The sequence below is a fragment of the Heterodontus francisci genome, chromosome 4, assembly GCF_036365525.1.
Source record: "Heterodontus francisci isolate sHetFra1 chromosome 4, sHetFra1.hap1, whole genome shotgun sequence".
In the NCBI taxonomy this organism is placed as follows: domain Eukaryota; kingdom Metazoa; phylum Chordata; class Chondrichthyes; order Heterodontiformes; family Heterodontidae; genus Heterodontus; species Heterodontus francisci.
This window is the reverse complement of record NC_090374.1, coordinates 10,745,619-10,763,220: the sequence shown is the minus strand read 5'-3', so window position 1 is coordinate 10,763,220 and position 17,602 is coordinate 10,745,619. Positions and strand designations below refer to the sequence as shown.

The 17,602-nt window shown below is 47.1% G+C and overlaps 1 protein-coding gene across 4 annotated transcripts in view; it reads right to left on the bottom strand.

Moving 5' to 3' along the window:
* The window catches only part of LOC137368887 (FYN-binding protein 1), a 309,548-nt gene extending 298,896 nt beyond the window's left edge, over positions 1–10,652 (bottom strand). The window contains exon 1 of one of the 4 annotated variants that reach the window (XM_068029127.1): positions 10,548–10,652. In XM_068029127.1, coding sequence (XP_067885228.1) covers positions 10,548–10,550 — 3 coding nt within the window. In that variant the 5' untranslated portion in view covers positions 10,551–10,652. The remainder of the gene's footprint in view (positions 1–10,547) is intronic. The other 3 variants (XM_068029131.1, XM_068029126.1, XM_068029130.1) reach the window with 3 other exon arrangements.
* Between the last annotated feature and the right edge of the window lie 6,950 nt (positions 10,653–17,602).

Below are 17,602 nucleotides of genomic sequence, written 5' to 3'. Positions count from 1 at the left end.
GAAATCAGGGACGCTTCCAGTGTCTCTGACGACCATGTGTGCAGGAAGTGTATCCATCTGCAGCTACTGACTGCCCGCATTATGGAGCTGGAGCTGCGGGTGAATTCACTGTGGAGCATCCGCGATGCTGAGGACGTCATGGATAGCATGTTTAGCGAGGTGGTCACACCACAGTTAATGGCTGCACAGGCAGAAAAGGGATGGGTGACCACCAGACGGAGTAGAAGGCGCAAGCAGGTAGTGCAGGAGTCCACTGTGTCCATCCCCCTCTCAAAACAGATATACCACTTTGGATACTATTAGGGGGAATGACCTCCCAGGGGAAAGCAGCAACAGCCAGGTTCGTGGCACCATGGAGGGCTCTGCTGCACAGCAGGGGAGGGAAAAGGTTGGAAGAGCCATAATGATAGAGGATTCTATTGTAAGGGGTGCAGATAGGCATTTCCGTGGCCGCAAACCAGACTCCAGGGTGGGATGTTGCCACCCCGGTGCTAGGGTCAAGGATGTCTCGGAGCGGCTGCAGGACATTCCGAAGGGGGAGGGTGAGCAGTCAGTGGTCATGGTACACATTGGTAACAACGACATAGGTAGAAAGAGGGATGAGGTCCTGCAACAAGAATTTAGGGAGCTAGGTAGCAGATTAAAAAGCAGGACCTCAAAGGTTATAATCTCTGGATTACTCCCTGTGCCATGTTCTAGCGAGTATAGGAATAGGAGGATAGAGCAATGTGTGGCTGAAGAGATGGTGCAAGAGGGAGGGCTTTAGTTTCCTGGATCACTGGGTCTGTTTCTGGCAAAGATGGGACCTGTACAAGTTGGATGGGTTGCACCTGAACCGGAATGGGAACAAAATCCTTGCTGGGAGGTTTGCTCGTGCTGTTGGGGGGGGGGGGGGGTTTAAATTAATTTGGCAGGGGAATGGGACACAGAGTGGAGTTACAGTAGGGGGTGAGGCACAGCCAACTATAGAAGAGAAACTGTATCAGTCTGAAAGCAGAGCAAATATAGACCTGTTAAGGCACAAGTGAAAAATGCAAGGCTGGATTGCATTTACTTTAATGCAAGGAGTCTTACTAATAAGGCAGATGAATTGAGGGTATTGATTAGCACATGGGATTATGATATTATTACTATCACGGAGACATGGCGGAGGGAGGAGCAGGACTGGCAACTCAATATTCCAGGGTATAGAATCTTCAGGCGTGACAGGGGAGGAGATAAAAGAGGAGGTGGTATTGCACTATCGATCAAGGAGTCAATTATTGCAGCAAGGAGGGATGATATCTTCGAAGGTTCTTCAAATGAGGCCATATGGGTAGAACTTAAGAACAAAAAAGGGGCAATCACTTGGCTGCGTGTGTACTACAGGCCTCCAAACAATCAGGGAGAGATAGAGGAGCAGATATGTGGGCAAATCTCAGAGAGGTGTAAAAATAATAGGGTAATAATAGGGGATTTCAATTTACCTAATATCAACTGGGATAGTTTTAGTGCAAAAGCTTAAAGGGAGAGGAATTCTTAAAACACATACAGGAGAGCTTTTTGAGCTAGTACGTAGAAAGTCCTACAAGAGAAGGGGCAGTACTGGACCTAATCCTAGGGAATGAAGCTGGACAAATGGTAGAAGTGTCAGTGGGGGAGCATTTCGGGGACAGTAACCATAACTCTAAGATTTAAGGTAGTTATGGAAAAGGACAAAGACGGGCCAGAAATAAAGGTACTGAATTGGGGGAAGGCCGATTTCAATTTGATAAAACAAGATGTGGCCAAAGTGGACTGGGAGCAGCTAAGTGTAGGAAAGTCTACATCAGGCCAGTGGGAGTCATTCAAAGAGGAAATAGTGAGGGTTCAGAGACAACATGTACCTGTTAAGGTGAAGGGTAGGACCAACAAGTCCAGGGAACCCTGGATGTCAAGGGATATAGAGTATTGGATCAGGAAAATAAAGGAGGCTTATGGCAGTTTCGGAGCGCTGAAAACAGCAGAGGCATTAGAGGGGCATAGAAAATGTAGGGAGGGGTACTTAAAAAGTAATTAGGAGAGCAAAGAGGGGACATGAAAAAACACTGGCAGGCAAGATAAGGGAAAATACTAAGGTGTTTTATAAGTATATTAAGGGCAAGAGGATAACCAGGGAAAGAGTAGGGACCAAAGTGGCAATGTGTGTGTGGAGCCGGAGAACATAGGTGAGGTTTTAAATGATTACTTTTCATCTGTTTTCACTGTGGAGAATGACGAAGTAGGTGTAGAGATCAGGGAGGGGGATTGTGATATACTTGAACATATTAACATTGAAAGGGAGGAAGTATTAGATATTTTAGCGGGCTTAAAAGTGGATAAATCCCGAGGGCCCAGATGAGATGTATCCCAGGCTGTTATGTGAGGCAAGGAAGGTGACAGCAGGGGCTCTGAAACAAATTTTCAGTTCCTCTCTGGCCACGGGAGAGGAGCCAGAGGATTGGAGGACTGCGAATGTGATACCATTATTCAAGAAGGGTAGCAGGGATAAACTAGGTAATTACAGGCCGGTGAGTTTAACATCAGTGGTTGGGAAACTATTGGAAAAAATTCTGAGGTACAGGATTAATCTCCAATTGGAGAGGCAGGGAATAATCAGGGATAGTCAGCATGGCTTTGTCAGGGGAAGATTGTGTCTAACTAACTTGATTGCATTTTTCGAGGAGGTGACTAGATGTGTAGATGAGGGTAAAGCAGTTGATGTAGTCTACATAGACTTCAGTAAGGCTTTTGATAAGGTCCCGCATGGGAGATTGGCTAAGTAGTTAAGAGCCCATGGGATCTAGAGCAATTTGGCAAATTGGATCCAAAATTGGCTTAGTGGCAGGAGGCAGAGGATAATGGTCGAGGGTTGTTTTTGCGAGTGGAAGCCTGTGACCAGTGGTGTACCGCAGGGATCAGTGCTGGGACCCTTGCTGTTTGTAGTGTACATTAATGATTTAGATGTGAATATAGGAGGTATGATAAGTAAGTTCACAGATGACACGAAAATTGGTGGAGTCGTAAATAGTGAGGAGGAAAGCCTTAGATTACAGGACAATATAGATGGGCTGGTAAGATGGGCAGAGCAGTGGCAAATGGAATTTAATCCTGAGAAATGTGAGTTGATGCATTTTGCGAGGCCTAACAAGGTAAGGGAATATACAATGGGTGGTAGGACCCTAGGAAGTACAGAAGGCCAGAAGGACCTTGGTGTACTTGTCAATAGATCACTGAAGGCAGCAGCACAGGCAGATAAGGTGGTTAGGAAGGCATATGGGATACTTATATTCTATGTCTCGGCTAATAAATGCAAGAGCAGGGAGGTTATGATGGAGCTGTATAAAACGCTAGTTAGGCCACAGCTGGAGTACTGTGTACAGTTCTGGGTACCACACTATAGGAAGGATGTGATTGCACTGGAGAGGGTGCAGAGGAGATTCACCAGGATATTGCCTGGGCTGGAGCATTTCAGTTACGAAGAGACTGAAAAGGCTAGGGTTGTTTTCCTTGGAACAGAGAAGGATGAAGGGAGACATGATTGAGGTATACAAAATTATGAGGGACATTAATAGGTTAGATAGGAAGAGACTTTTTCCCTTAGTGGAGGGGTCAATAACCAGGGGGCATAGATTTAAGGTAAGGGGCAGGAGGTTTAGAGGAGATTTTTGAGGAAAAAAATTTTCACCCAGAGGTTGGTTGGAATCTGGAACGCACTGCCTGAAGAGGTGGTAGAGGCAGGAACCCTCACAACATTTAAGAAGTATTTAGATGAGCACTTGAAATGCCATAGCATACAAGGCTATGGGCCAAGTGCTGGAAAATGGGATTAGAATAGTTAGGTGCTTGATGGTCGGCACGGACACAATGGGCCGAAGGGCCTGTTTCTGTGCTGTATAACTCTGTGACGTTCAGTGGCATTACAATCAGTGAATCCCCTATTGACCAGAAACTGAACTGGAGTAGCCATATAAATACTGTGGCTACAAGAGCAGGTCAGAAATCTGCGGTGGAATCCTGCGGTGAGTAACTCACCTCCTGACTCCCCAAAGTCTGTCCACCATCAACAAAGCACAAGTCAGGAGTGTGATGGAATACTCTCCACCTGCCTGGATGGGTGCAGCTCCAACAACACTCAAGAATCTCAACACCATCCAGGACAAAGCAGCCCACTTGATTGGCACCCCATCCAAAAGCATTCACTCCCTCCATCACCGACGCACAAGTCAGGATGGTGTGTGAGGGGAACTTTCAGGTGTTCCCAAGTGTGTGCTGCTCCCTTGCTCCCAGGTGGTAGAGGTCACGGGTTTGGAAGGTGCTGGAGGCTCGGTGAGTTGTTGCAATGCATCTTGTGCACTGATGGTGGAGGGACTGAATGTTTAAGGTGGTGGATAGGGTGCCGATCAAACCAGCTGCGTTTAAGTGAGTGGGAAAAGACTTGGCAGATGGAGTATAATGTGTGAAAGTGTGAACTTGCCCAATTTGGGTGGAAAAATAATAGAAAAGCAACATATTATTTAAATAGAGAGAGATTGCAGAACTCTAAGATGCAGAGGGGTCTGGGTGTCCTAGTACACGAAACACAAAAAGTTAGTACGCAGGTGCAGCATTAAGAAGGCAAATGCAATGTTGTCGTTTATTGCAAGGGGAATGGAATAAAGAAGTAGAGATGCTTTGTAACAATTGTATCGGGCATTGGTGAGACGACATTTAGAGTACTGTGTACAGTTTTGGTTTCCTTACTTAATAAAGGATAGAATTGCATTGGAAGCAGTTCAGAGAAGGTTCACTTGACTGATTCCTGGATGAGAGGGCTACTTATGAGGACAGGTTGGGTCTGTATTCATTGGAGTTTAGAAGGATGAGAGGTGATTTTATTGAAACATAAGATCCTGAGGGGACTTGACAGGATGGATGTGGAAAGGTTGTTTCCCCTTGTGGGAGATACTAAAACTAAGGGGCACAGTTTAAAGATAAGGGGTCTCCCATTTAAGACAGAGAGGAGGAGAAATGTTTTCACTCAGAGGGTTGTGAGTCTGTGGAACTCTCTTCTCTGGAGAGCGGTGGAGGTAGTGTCATTGAATGTTTTTAAGGCAAAGGTAGACAGACACTTGACAAACAAGGGAGTCAAAGGTTATCGGGGGTAGGCAGGAAAGTGGAGTTGTGTCCACAAACAGATCAGCCATGATCCTATAAATTGGTGGAGCAGGCTTTAGGGGCCAAATAGCCTACTCCTGCGTCTAGTTCGTATGTAAATAAGAATGGAAGCAGGTGAGAGCTGTCCCATTCAGCTGGACGAGAGTGGAGAGGTGTTGGAGGAGGATGGTGTGGTCAACCATGTCAAAGGCTGCAGACAGGTCGAGGACGAGGAGGGTTTACCTTTATTACAGTCACATAGGATGTCATTTGTGACTTTGATAAGAGCTGTTTCGTGTCATGATTGTATGTGTGGGCTTGAGTATTAGAGAATATATGGTACTTGGAAGGGAAACTGAAAGTAGCTTTGTGTTTTAGGGAAAACATCTGACCTGGGGGTTGTTGTAAGGTCGAATAGCCTTTGTAGCCACAGTGAGCAGAGCAGTAAGCAAGAATTTTGCAGAAGTCTTTAGTAAAACACTTGTTAAATCTTTGTTAAAGTTACAGCTATGATTTCAAGTGTGATTCCTTTCAGCCTGAGATGTGACATTTCGGTCCTGTGGCAGGGGCAGAAATCTAATTGGAGGGATTCAAACATGGAGTTCCGGGAAAGATGGGAATCGATTTGGAAGGCGACAACATGATCAAGGAATTTTGAGGGGAGAGGGAGGTTGGAGATGGGACAATAGTTTGCAAGGCAGTGAGGTCAAGGGTTGGATTTTTGGAGGGGTGATGATGGCAGATTTAAAGCAGAGAGGAACAACTCCTGAAGAGAGAGAAATGTTTACAATATCAGCTAACATAGGGACCAGGAGGGGAAGTTGAGTGATCAGCAGTTTAGTGGGAATATGTTCGAGGGAACAGGAGGTGGGTCTCATGGACAAGATGAGCTTCGATAGGGTGTGAGGGGAGATAGGAGATAAACTAGAGAACGATGTGAGTTCAGAACCGGGGCAGGGGGGAGCATTAGAGGAAGTTTGGCCGGGTGGGCTAGTGGAAGGGAGGGACACGGCAGAGGCAGCTGATTGGATAGTCTTGATCTTAGTGACAAAGAAGTCTATGAGCTCCTTGCACCTATTGTTGAAGGTGAAGGTGGAGGGGACAGGGGAGAGGGGTTTAACAAGACAGTTTGCAGTAGAGAAAAGAATCTGGGTGTTATCTTGTGGTCCAACCAGATGTAGCAATGGATGAGGACCAGATTGGGGGAATGGCCGGGGTGACAGAGAGTAATGGTTTTATTGGTAATTAGGGCATCAAAGGTGGAGGTGAGGGTGCGGTTGAGCAAACCAGGAGCTGCAGATATGTTGTAGTGAATAGAGTGCCAATTGGGATTTTGAAAGTGCAATTGTAAGTGAATTGGGAGATAGTTTTTTCTTCAGGGACGGATATAGGATGAGGTGGGGTTGGAGTGTGGAAGGGGGATGTGGGTGGAGAACGATACAAGGAGGTGATCAGAGATGACCTTATCTGTGATTGATACGAAGGGACTAGCAAGACCATGTGAGATAGCAAGGCCGACAATATGGGCTGGGGAGATTACACGGAGGGAGAGATTTAGGGAGATAAGAAGGCAGTGAACTCCGAGGAGAGACAGCAAGATGAGTTGAGATGGAGATTGAAATCACTGAGGATGAGAAGTCATTCGCTACAGAGGCTGGGGGAGGAAAGCAATTAACATATTCCAGTGATAAAATTTTTATCATACTTGGGAGGGTGGTACAGAATGATGATTTTGAAAGAGAAGTGAGAGGGGTGGAGTAAGTGTCAGAGGAGTAGGGGGTCAGGCCAAAGTGTGATCTGGTGATAAATGTTATGCCACTACCACGATAGTCTTAGTGAGGCAAGTGGTGGAAAATGTAGCCAGGTGTGGAGGCTTCATTGAGTGGCAAGTTGTCATCCCTGCTCAACCACATTTCTGTTGAGGCCATGATGTCGATGCAATCATCCACAATACAATCGCACAATTCACGAGAAAGTCATAGAATGTTATTTGTATTGTTCACCTCATTGTTAACTTGTGGACTGTTCTGTCGCTTTGAGCGGGGAGGGGTGGGGGGGGGGGGGGGGAAATCACTCTGACCCTCTCACCCCAGTCTGGGTGTACATTGAATACTGTACCCTCTCAATACTGTCTGGGATGACACAGCCAAAATGACATCCCACGCTCCTGTCAGGAGGAATGAGTGATCAGTGGCACAGAGCCCAGATTCAGGATTTGTTTTTAACATTCATATTACTCTCAATCCTCGAGCTATTACCTAATGCTCATATTGGTCTGGGAGGAGGTGATTAATGCATAGTTCTGTGCTGACATCAGCCCATAGTGACTTTTTGTCAGTAGTAGGAGGGATAATTAAGAATGATTATAAATAAAAACTCATAAGTGAATTCTTGAGAAAGATGTGAACAGTATTGGAAGTTCATGTATATGCCAAGACTGACACCAGTCTGTCCGAGCACTTGTCAGTCCACAAGTTGTTGCATGTAAAGCCTCAAACAGGGATAAGATTCTCATTCTCGCCATGTCCAAATAATCCAAAATTTATCACATCATCCCCCAACTGGCCTGAAATCTCTGGCTCTCACTGGGATAACATCCCATGGCCCCCAGTGTACACCCACAATGCTAATGTTCACGTAAGAGTCTTTATTGGGGAAGGGAGAGTGCAGGAACCATCAGCCAGAATCTCCAACTGAACTACTGAGAAAATCCACACGAGGGCTGACATTCATACAGCGCCTTAACACAGTACCAAGGCACTTCATAGAAGCCTAATGTGAAAAGGAAATTAATAGCGAACCACATAAGAAGATATTAGGACAGATGGTCAAACAGGTAGGTTTTAAGGAGCATCTTAAAGAAGAAGAGAAAGGCGGAGAGGTTTGGGAAGGGAATTTGAGAGGTTATGGCCCACACAGCTGAAGGCGCGGCCACCAATGTTGGAGCAAAGAAATCGGGGATGTGCATGAGGTCAGAATTAGAGGAGCGCAGATATCTCCAAGGTTGGTGGGGCTGGAGGAGATTACAGAGATAGGGAGGGGCAAGGCCATGGAGGAATTTGAGAACAAGGATAAGAATTTTACAATGGAGGTATCGCTGGACCAGGAGCCAGTGTAGGATAGCAAGCACAAGGGTGATGGGTGAATGAGTTAAAACAAGATATGGGGAGCAGTTTGGACGAGCTGAAGTTTACAGAGGGTGGAAGATGGGACGGTGGCCAGACAGGTGAATTTGTTTTCTGTTTGCACCACACCTCCCCACTCCTCCCACATACTGACCCACTCCAATGCCATAAATCCAGTGGAGGCCCTGTTACCAGGGTTACCAGTGAACTTCCTCCGTAGTTCCAGCAAAATCCCAGAGGAAGTTCAGCCCCATCAACCTTCTGCACACCCATGCATGCTGTCTGGTTTGACTGAAATATCACGCCCCAGCCGCCCTGAACCCCACCCCCGCATGCAAAAGGTCACTTTCATTCTCCACTCTCCATCATTCAGCTCGTATTTATCCAGTGAATGGATTTTAGGGCTTTGTTTTGTATTGTTTCCTTTTTAATCTACGTTTTGAGGCGATTCTATTTTTCTGTATCAATAACATGTTTGATATTTTCGGGTCGGGTCGGGCAGGAAAAGAAATTGAAGGACTCGGGACTGGCTGGGGTTCGGGTTGGCTGTGGTCGGGTCAGGCCCACGTCGGGTTTTCACTTTATACCCGAGCCAGGCTTTAATGACAATACAGTCTGACTACAAGCACAAAGCAAAATATAAAACCTTCCAAACCCGCGACCTCTACCAACTAGAAGGACAAGGGCAGCAAATACATGGGAACATCACCACCTGCAGGTTCCCCTCCAAGTCACACACCATCCTGACTTGGAACTATATCGCCGTTCGTTCATTGTCGCTGGGTCAAAATCCTGGAACTTCCTTCCTAACAGCACTGTGGGTGTACCTACTCCAAATGGACTGTAGCAGTTCAAGAAGGCAGCTCACCACCACCTTCTCAAGGGCAATTAGGGATGGGCAATAAATGCTGGCCTGGCCAGTGATGCCCACATCCCATGAATGAATGAATAAAAAAAATGGCAAATGCTGGAAATCTGAAACAAAAAGCAAACTGCTAGAAATACAGAGGGAGTCAGTTAGTAACTGTAGAGAGAACATGCATTCACTCTTTCTAGCTTACAACCTACTGTGTATTTCTCTGTCATATTCCCCTCTCATTCTTTCTCTCTCGCTCTGGAGCATAAACACCAGCAGCGACCAGTTGGGCCAAATGGCCTGTTTTTGTGCTTATAAATATGTCATTTATCTCTATCTGACAAGGAGTAGTTGAGGCAAAAAGCATAGATGACTTTAAGGGGAAGCTAGATAAACACATGAGAGAGAAAGGAAGAGAAGGATATCCTGATAGAGTGAGATAAAGTTCAGCGAATGGAGGCTTGAGTAGCGTATAAATACTGGCATGGACAAGTCGGGCCGAATAGCCTGTTCCTGTGCTGTAAATTCTATGTAATTCTCTTTCTATCCCTTTCTCACTTTATCTATCTATTTCTCAATCTATCTGTCTGTCTATCTATCTATCTAATTGTTCATCTCACTTGCTTTCTCCCTCTCCTGCTCAGTGATGTAAAGCCAGGTATTCAAGAGCTATCATTGTCCTGTGATGACCTTACAAGCGTTTCTTTGTCCAAGATCAGCCCTGAAGCCAGATTCAACCACACACCCTGGAGAACTGAGCATCCAGTCTGCAGGGTGCGTGCACAAAGACTAACTGTCAATGAAACTGGTACCAGCCCGCTCACATATTTAAATACTGAATGCAAATTCCACCATCCCCAAACAGTAATCCAACAGCAGTCAACAAATAAACCAAAACAATCATTGAAAGGACAATAATATATTAATCAAATGTGTGACCCCACACATACACATCAACACACATCAACGCACTCCATCACTCATAAATACACACTCACGCACATCAACACACTCACAAATACACCTCAACACACTTATAAACACATGCATGTCAACACTCACAAACACATAACACACTCAAAAACACACTCATGCACGTCAAACAGATCACAAAGACACATCAACACACTCACAAAGACACATCAACACACTCACAAAGACACACGCACGTTAACACTCAAACACACATCAACACTATTGCAAACACACACTCAATCACATCAACACACTCAAACAAATCAATACATTCACAAACACACATTGACACACTTGCAAACACATGCTCACACATGTAAACACACATCAACATACTCGCACGTTAACACTCACAAACACAAACTCAATCATATCAACGCACTCACAAACACACATTCACACATGTCAACAAACTCACAAGCCCACATCAAAGCAGACACACACATTGACACACTCACCATCTTGGACTCCCGCTATGATCACTCCTAGCTGCTCTGGTCCAGCACTCCCATACAGATAACGTGCAGTTTCTTCTCTGCATCATTTACTTCCTTTTCGAACATTGAAATGCAGTATTGCAGACACATTACAGGAAACCCTATCATCACACTCAACTTTTGCATACAATCCAGGGAGCAAGAATGATTGGAGGGTAAGTGGGGTGGAGCTAGGACAGGAGACAGGATGGTGGGAGGGGCTTGTCTCAGAATACTGCAGCTAGCAAGCACTTAGGTAAAATACTTACCTACACACATGCAGACTCTCATACACACACACATACACAAATATACACACAGACAAACGCACAATTAAACAGATACAGACAAAGTTAGGAAAGGAAAATAGGAAGGTGTGTGGCAGTATCAATCCACGGAACTATTATAGCACTGGAAAGGGATGATGTAGCTGAGGGATTAAAGACAGAATTAAGGAGCAACAGAGGAGCTGTTACACCACTGGGTGTATGATGTAGGCCACCAAGTAGTGGGAAGGAGATCATAGAATCATAGAATGGTTACAGCACAAAAGGAGGCCATTCAGCCCATCGTGCCTGTGCTGGCTTTCTGCAAGAGCAACTCACTTAGTCCCACTCCCCCTCCTTTTCTTAGTAGCCCTGCAAATTTTTTCTCTTCAGGTAATTATAAAAGGAAACCCAATACTCAGACTGTGCATTAGCAGGAGAATCACTGACGTGAGGTGTTCTTGACAGACAAGGCCTGTTAGCGCTCAGATTAACTATCAAAAAGACTTTCTACTGCCTATTAGTTGGCTGGAACTCAAAGGTAGTGATAGAGAGGAACACATGTGCAGGCAAATTACAGAAAGATGCAAGAACTACAGAGCAGTGCTAATGGGGGACTTCCGTTATCCTAGTATTAACTGCAATAGTGACAGAATAAAGGGAAAAGAGGGAGAGGGAGGATTTCCTGAAACGTGTCCGAGAGCTTTCTTGATCAGTGGCTGGATTTTACCCGTCCCTTGGAAATGGGCTGAAAGGGAGGTGGGGGGTTGGGTGGGTGCAGGGCGTGTGGCGGGGGGTTGGTGTAACAGGCTAAATGGCATGGAGTGGTGTCGGGCGGCCTACCAGATGTTGTCCAGCCCCCATACCATCCACAACGGGCACCATAGCAGTTGGCAACTTCACTGGGAGGCCAATTAAGCCATTTTGGTCAAGTTAAGGGCCACCTCCCACCTCTGTTGGCAGTTAGCCAACATCGAAGGGACTCACAGCAGCGTGCAGTGTGGAAACACTGCCAGATGAGATTTAAGGGACAGTGGCAGCATAGTTACAAAATTGACTGAGGAAGAGAAAGCCGAGAATAGTGCTGAATGGTTGTTTTCCAGACTAGAGGGAAGTATACAGTGGTGTTCTCCAAGAATTAGGACCACTGCTCTTTTTGATATATATTAATGACCAGGAATTGGGGAGACAGAGTATCCTTTCAAAGATTGTAGATGACACAAAACTTGGAAATGTAGTAAACAGTGAGGAGGATAGTAACAGACTTCAGGAGGGCACAGACAGACTGGTAAAATGGGCAGACACATGGTAGATGAAATTTCATGCAGACAGTATGAAGTGATGCATTTTAGTAGGAAGAATGAGGAGAGGCAATGTAAAATATATGGTACATGTCATGCAGACCCCCACCTGCCAAGAATGAGGCATATTAATTTCGTCATTTGAACTTTAATTTTAAACTGTTGCTGGAGTGAAGAAATTACTTGTTTAAAGAGATCCCTTTGACTGGAGTACATTTGCATACAAAGAGATGGTGCTCGTGGAGACAAAGAACTACTCCCTGATCCAATTAACCCAAATGGATTTTGATCACTGGACGTTGAAGGTGTAAGGAAGCTCACATTCCAGGGTCTGCTCAGATGATACAATCCCCAAAGACAGGACTGGTTAAACCAGCTGGTCACATGACTGATTGACAGGCTTTTGAACTAGACACAGGACAGTTTGAATTCAGAATGCCGTTTGCAACTGAACCTGGAACAAGACAGCCTCTGTCCTGGCTGTCTGTCTCTCACTTTCCCCCAAGCCACCAGACCCATCGAAGACACGTAAACCTCAAGAGAGAAAAGACTCCGACATTGAAGCCAGTTGAAGCGTGCACATTGAACTCAAAGGACTGTAATTATAATCCAGATATTGCCTCAAACCTTTGCCCGTTATTCTTTTCGACTTTTTCTGTCTCTCTCTCTCTGCGTGCGTGTTTAACATGGTAGTGTGGTCGCGTCGCATATTTGTAGTCGTTAACCGGATTAGAGTTTAAGATTAATAAACTTCTACCTTTCTTGTTTAAATCTAGGCTGTGTTTGCTGACAACGCAACCACTAGGTAGTGCTGCACAGGTACATGCGCCAATGCAGCCTGTGCCACTAAAATGTCAGTCTGCGACGTTCAGGCAGCTGCCAGGACTAAAGATGGCGCTGCTCAAATAATCACACATAGGCAAAGTCAACACATGGCAGCACACAATGACTGGAAAGAGTGAGCGAACGGGCAGGAGGATGGGTAACTAGCTAGCTAGCGAACGAGCGGGCGGGGGAGCGGGCGGGGAGGAAACAAGCGGGTGGGGGGGGAGCGAGCGAGCAGGCGGGGGGAGCGAGCGAGCAGGCGGGGGGAGCGAGCGAGCAGGCGGGGGGGGGGGGGGGGAGGGGGCGTAGGGCGAGCGAGCACACCCACACCCGCCGTCACCAATGTCACTCTCTCCTCCCTCTCTCTCCCCGCCTCCCTGCGTAATACAATGACGTCATATGCGCATGTGCCAACTAGTCCTGGCAATCCGGAACGCAACACATGCGCAGAGAGCAGGAGACCGTTTACACATGTGGGCAGCTTGGCGCGGTCTGATGATATCAGTGGCCGGCTGCGTTGTCAAGAATCACTTTGTTAAATCTAAGGAAACCTGTCTGATTCCTTTGCCTTACAATTGGAAAGCAGTGAACAAGGATTCACTGAGGGTGGCTAAAAACACTGTTTCTAAAATTAAATCCTGTTAGGGTTAGACCAAGCAAAACTGAGAGGGAACCCCTAGACCCCTTCTCACCTGGACGTAACAGTAAAATTTTAAAGGTGGTGCAGGAACAGAGAGACCTGGTGGTGTATGTAGACAGATCTTGGAAGGTGGCAGTACAAGCTGAGAAGGCTGTTAAACATGAATACGGATCCTTAGCTTTATCAACAGACGAATAGAATGCAAAAGCAAGGAAGTTATACTAAACCTTTATAAATCACTGGTTAGGCCCCAACTGGAGCAGTGTGTCCAATTCTGGGCACCACAGTTTAGGAAGAATGTCAAGGCCTTGCAGAAGGTGCAGAGATGATTTACTAGAATGGTCCCAGGAATAAGGGACTTCAGTTACATGTAGAGACTGGAGAAGCTGGGATTGTTCTTCAAGCAGAGAAAGTTAAGAGGAGATTTCATAGATGTTTTTGCTAGAGTAAATAAGGAGATAATTGTTTCCAGTGGCTGAAGGTAAGTAACCAAAGGACACAGATCTCAGGTGTTTTGCAAAAGAACCAGAAGTGACTTGGCGAAACATTTTGTTTTACACGAGTTGTTGTACTTTTGAACATATGAATTAGGAGCAGGAGTAGGCCACTCGGCCCCTTGAGCCTGCTCCGCCATTCAATGAGTTCATGGCTGAACTGATTACTCCACATTTCCACCTACCCCTGATAACCTTCCACCCCCTTGCTTATCAAGAATCTATCTACCTCTGCCTTAAAAATATTCAAAGACTCTGCTTCCACCGACTTTTGAGGAAGAGAATTCCAAAGACTCACAACCCTCTGAGAGAAAACATTTCTCCTCATCTCTGTCTTAAATGGGCGACCCCTTATTTTTAAACAGTGACCTCTAGTTCTAGATTCTCCCACAAAGGGAAACATCCTTTCCACATCCACCCTGTCAAGACCCCTCAGGATCTTATATGTTTCAATCAAGTTGTTTCTTACTCTTCTAAATTCCAGGGGGTACAAGACTAGCCTGTCCAATCTTTCCTCGTAAGACAGCCCGCCCATTCCAGGTATTAGTTGAGTAAACCTTTTCTGTACTGCCTCCAACGCATTTACATCCTTCCTCAAATAAGGAGATCGGTACTGTACACAGTACTCCAGATGTGGTCTCACCAATGCCCTGTATATCTGAAGCATAACCTCACTACTTTTGTATTCAATTCCCCTGACGATAAACAATAACATTCTACTAGCTTTCCTAATTACGTGGTGTACCTGCATACTAACCTTTTACGATTCGTGCACTAGGACACCCAGATCCCTCTGCATCACAGAATTCTGTAATCTCTCACCGTTTAGATGATATGCTTCTTTTTTATTCTTCCTGCCAAAGTGGACAATTTCACATTTTCCAAACATTTCACTCCATTTGCCAGGTCTTTGCCTACTCACTTAACCTATCTATATCCCTTTGTAGCCTCCTTACGTCCTCTTCACAAGCTACTTTCCTACCTATCTTTGTGTCATCAGCATATTTAGCCACCCATACCTTTGGTCTCTTCATCTAAGTCATTTATATAAATTGTAAAAAGTTGAGGCCCCAGCACAGAGCCCTGTGGCACACCACTCGTTACATCTTGCCAATCAGAAAATGACCCATTTATGCCTACTCTCTGTTTCCTGTTAGCTAACCAATCTTCTATCTGTGCCAATATGTTATGCCCTCCACCATGAGCTTTTATTTCCTACAATAACCTTTGATGTGGCACCTTATCATGATTGTGATCTGGATGCATTGCCTGAAAGGGCGGTGTAGCAGATTCAATAGTAACTTTTAAGAGAATTGAATAAATATCTGAAGGGAAAAAAATACAGGGCTAAGGGGCAAAGAGCAGGGAAGTGGAATGAATTGGATAGCTCTTTCAAAAAACTGGTACAGAGACGATGGGCCGAATGTCCTCCTTGTGAGCTGTATGATTCCAGTAACATAAAAACACACACAAACACATCAGTTTAAACTCTTCCGCACCTCACTAATTAACCTCCTTATATTCTTCTCAGCCCTTTTGTCATGCAACCCATCCATTTAGTACAGCTTCCTCTGGCCACAAACAGAACTGGTCCCAATGCCCAGCAATCAGGAGCCCACTCTCCAGCACCATTCCTCAGCTATCTGATAACCTGCTGTAGCTTGACATTCCTCTACTTGTTATTGCATGGCAATAGAATTAATCCAGCGATGGGGGCACTAATAGGAGGTTGGTGGGAGTGAGAGAGGAGAGGGGAGAAAGGGAGACAGGATGGGGGAGAGAGAAAGAGGGAAATGAGTTTGGGGAGAGAGAGAAAGCGACTGGGGAATGGGGGATAGATGACAAAGGGAGATTGGGGTATAGGGAGAGGGGAGAGAGAGAGGGGCAATGGGGGAGAGGGGAGAATGGGGTAGAGGCAAGAGAGAGGGGGAATGGGGAAGAGGCGGGAGAGGGAGAGAGGGGTAATGGAGAGAGGGGAGAGAGAGGGGGAATGGGGAAGGGAGAGAGAGATGGGGAGAATGGAGGACAGGGGAGAGAGGGAGAGGGGAGAGAGAGGGGGGAAATGGGGAATGGGGGAGGAGGGAATGGGAAAGGGTAGATAGGGGGAATGGGGAGAGGGGAATTGGGAGAGGGGAGAGAGAGGAGGGAATGGGGAGAGGGGAGAGAGAGGAGGGAATGGTGAGAGGGGGAGAGGGGGAATGGGGGAAGGGAAGAGGGAGAATGGGGCAGAGGGGAGAGAGAGAGAGATAGAGAGGGGAATGGAGGAGAGGGGAGTGGGAGAATAGGGACAGGGGGAGAGGGGAGAAAGAGAGTGGGAGAATAGGGACAGGGGGAGAGGGGAGAAAGAGAGTGGGAGAATAGGGACAGGGGGAGAGGGGAGAAAGAGAGTGGGAGAATAGGGACAGGGGGAGAGGGGAGAAAGAGAGTGGGAGAATAGGGACAGGGGGAGAGGGGAGAAAGAGAGTGGGAGAATAGGGACAGGGGGAGAGGGGAGAAAGAGAGTGGGAGAATAGGGACAGGGGGAAAGAGAGTGGGAGAATAGGGACAGGGGGAAAGAGAGTGGGAGAATAGGGACAGGGGGAAAGAGAGTGGGAGAATAGGGACAGGGGGAAAGAGAGTGGGAGAATAGGGACAGGGGGAAAGAGAGTGGGAGAATAGGGACAGGGGGAAAGAGAGAGAGGGAGGGACAGGGGGAAAGAGAGAGAGGGAGGGACAGGGGGAAAGAGAGAGAGGGAGGGACAGGGGGAAAGAGAGAGGGGAGGGACAGGGGAAAGAGAGAGGGGGAGGGGGAGGGGGAAAGAGAGAGGGGAGGGGGAGGGGAAAGAGAGAGGGGGAGGGGGAGGGGGAAAGAGAGAGGGGAGGGGGAGGGGGAAAGAGAGAGGGGGAGGGGGAGGGGGAAAGAGAGAGGGGGAGGGGGAGGGGGAAAGAGAGAGGGGGAGGGGGAGGGGGAAAGAGAGAGGGGGAGGGGGAGGGGGAAAGAGAGAGGGGGAGGGGGAGGGGGAAAGAGAGAGGGGGAGGGGGAGGGGGAAAGAGAGAGGGGGAGGGGGAGGGGGAAAGAGAGAGAGAGGGGGGGAGGGGGAAAGAGAGAGAGAGGGGGGGAGGGGGAAAGAGAGAGAGAGGGGGGGAGGGGGAAAGAGAGAGAGAGGGGGGGAGGGGGAAAGAGAGAGAGAGGGGGGGAGGGGGAAAGAGAGAGAGAGGGGGGGAGGGGGAAAGAGAGAGAGAGGGGGGAGGGGGAAAGAGAGAGAGAGGGGGGGAGGGGGAAAGAGAGAGAGAGGGGGGAGGGGGAAAGAGAGGAAGAGGGGAAGAGGGGAAGAGGGAAGAGGGGAAGAGGGGAAGAGGGGAAGAGGGGAAGAGGGAAGAGGGGAAGAGGGGAAGAGGGGAAGAGGGGAAGAGGGGAAGAGGGGAAGAGGGGAAGAGGGGAAGAGGGAGAATGGGGAAGAGGGGAGAATGGGGAAGAGGGGAGAATGGGGAAGAGGGGAGAATGGGGAAGAGGGGAGAATGGGGAAGAGGA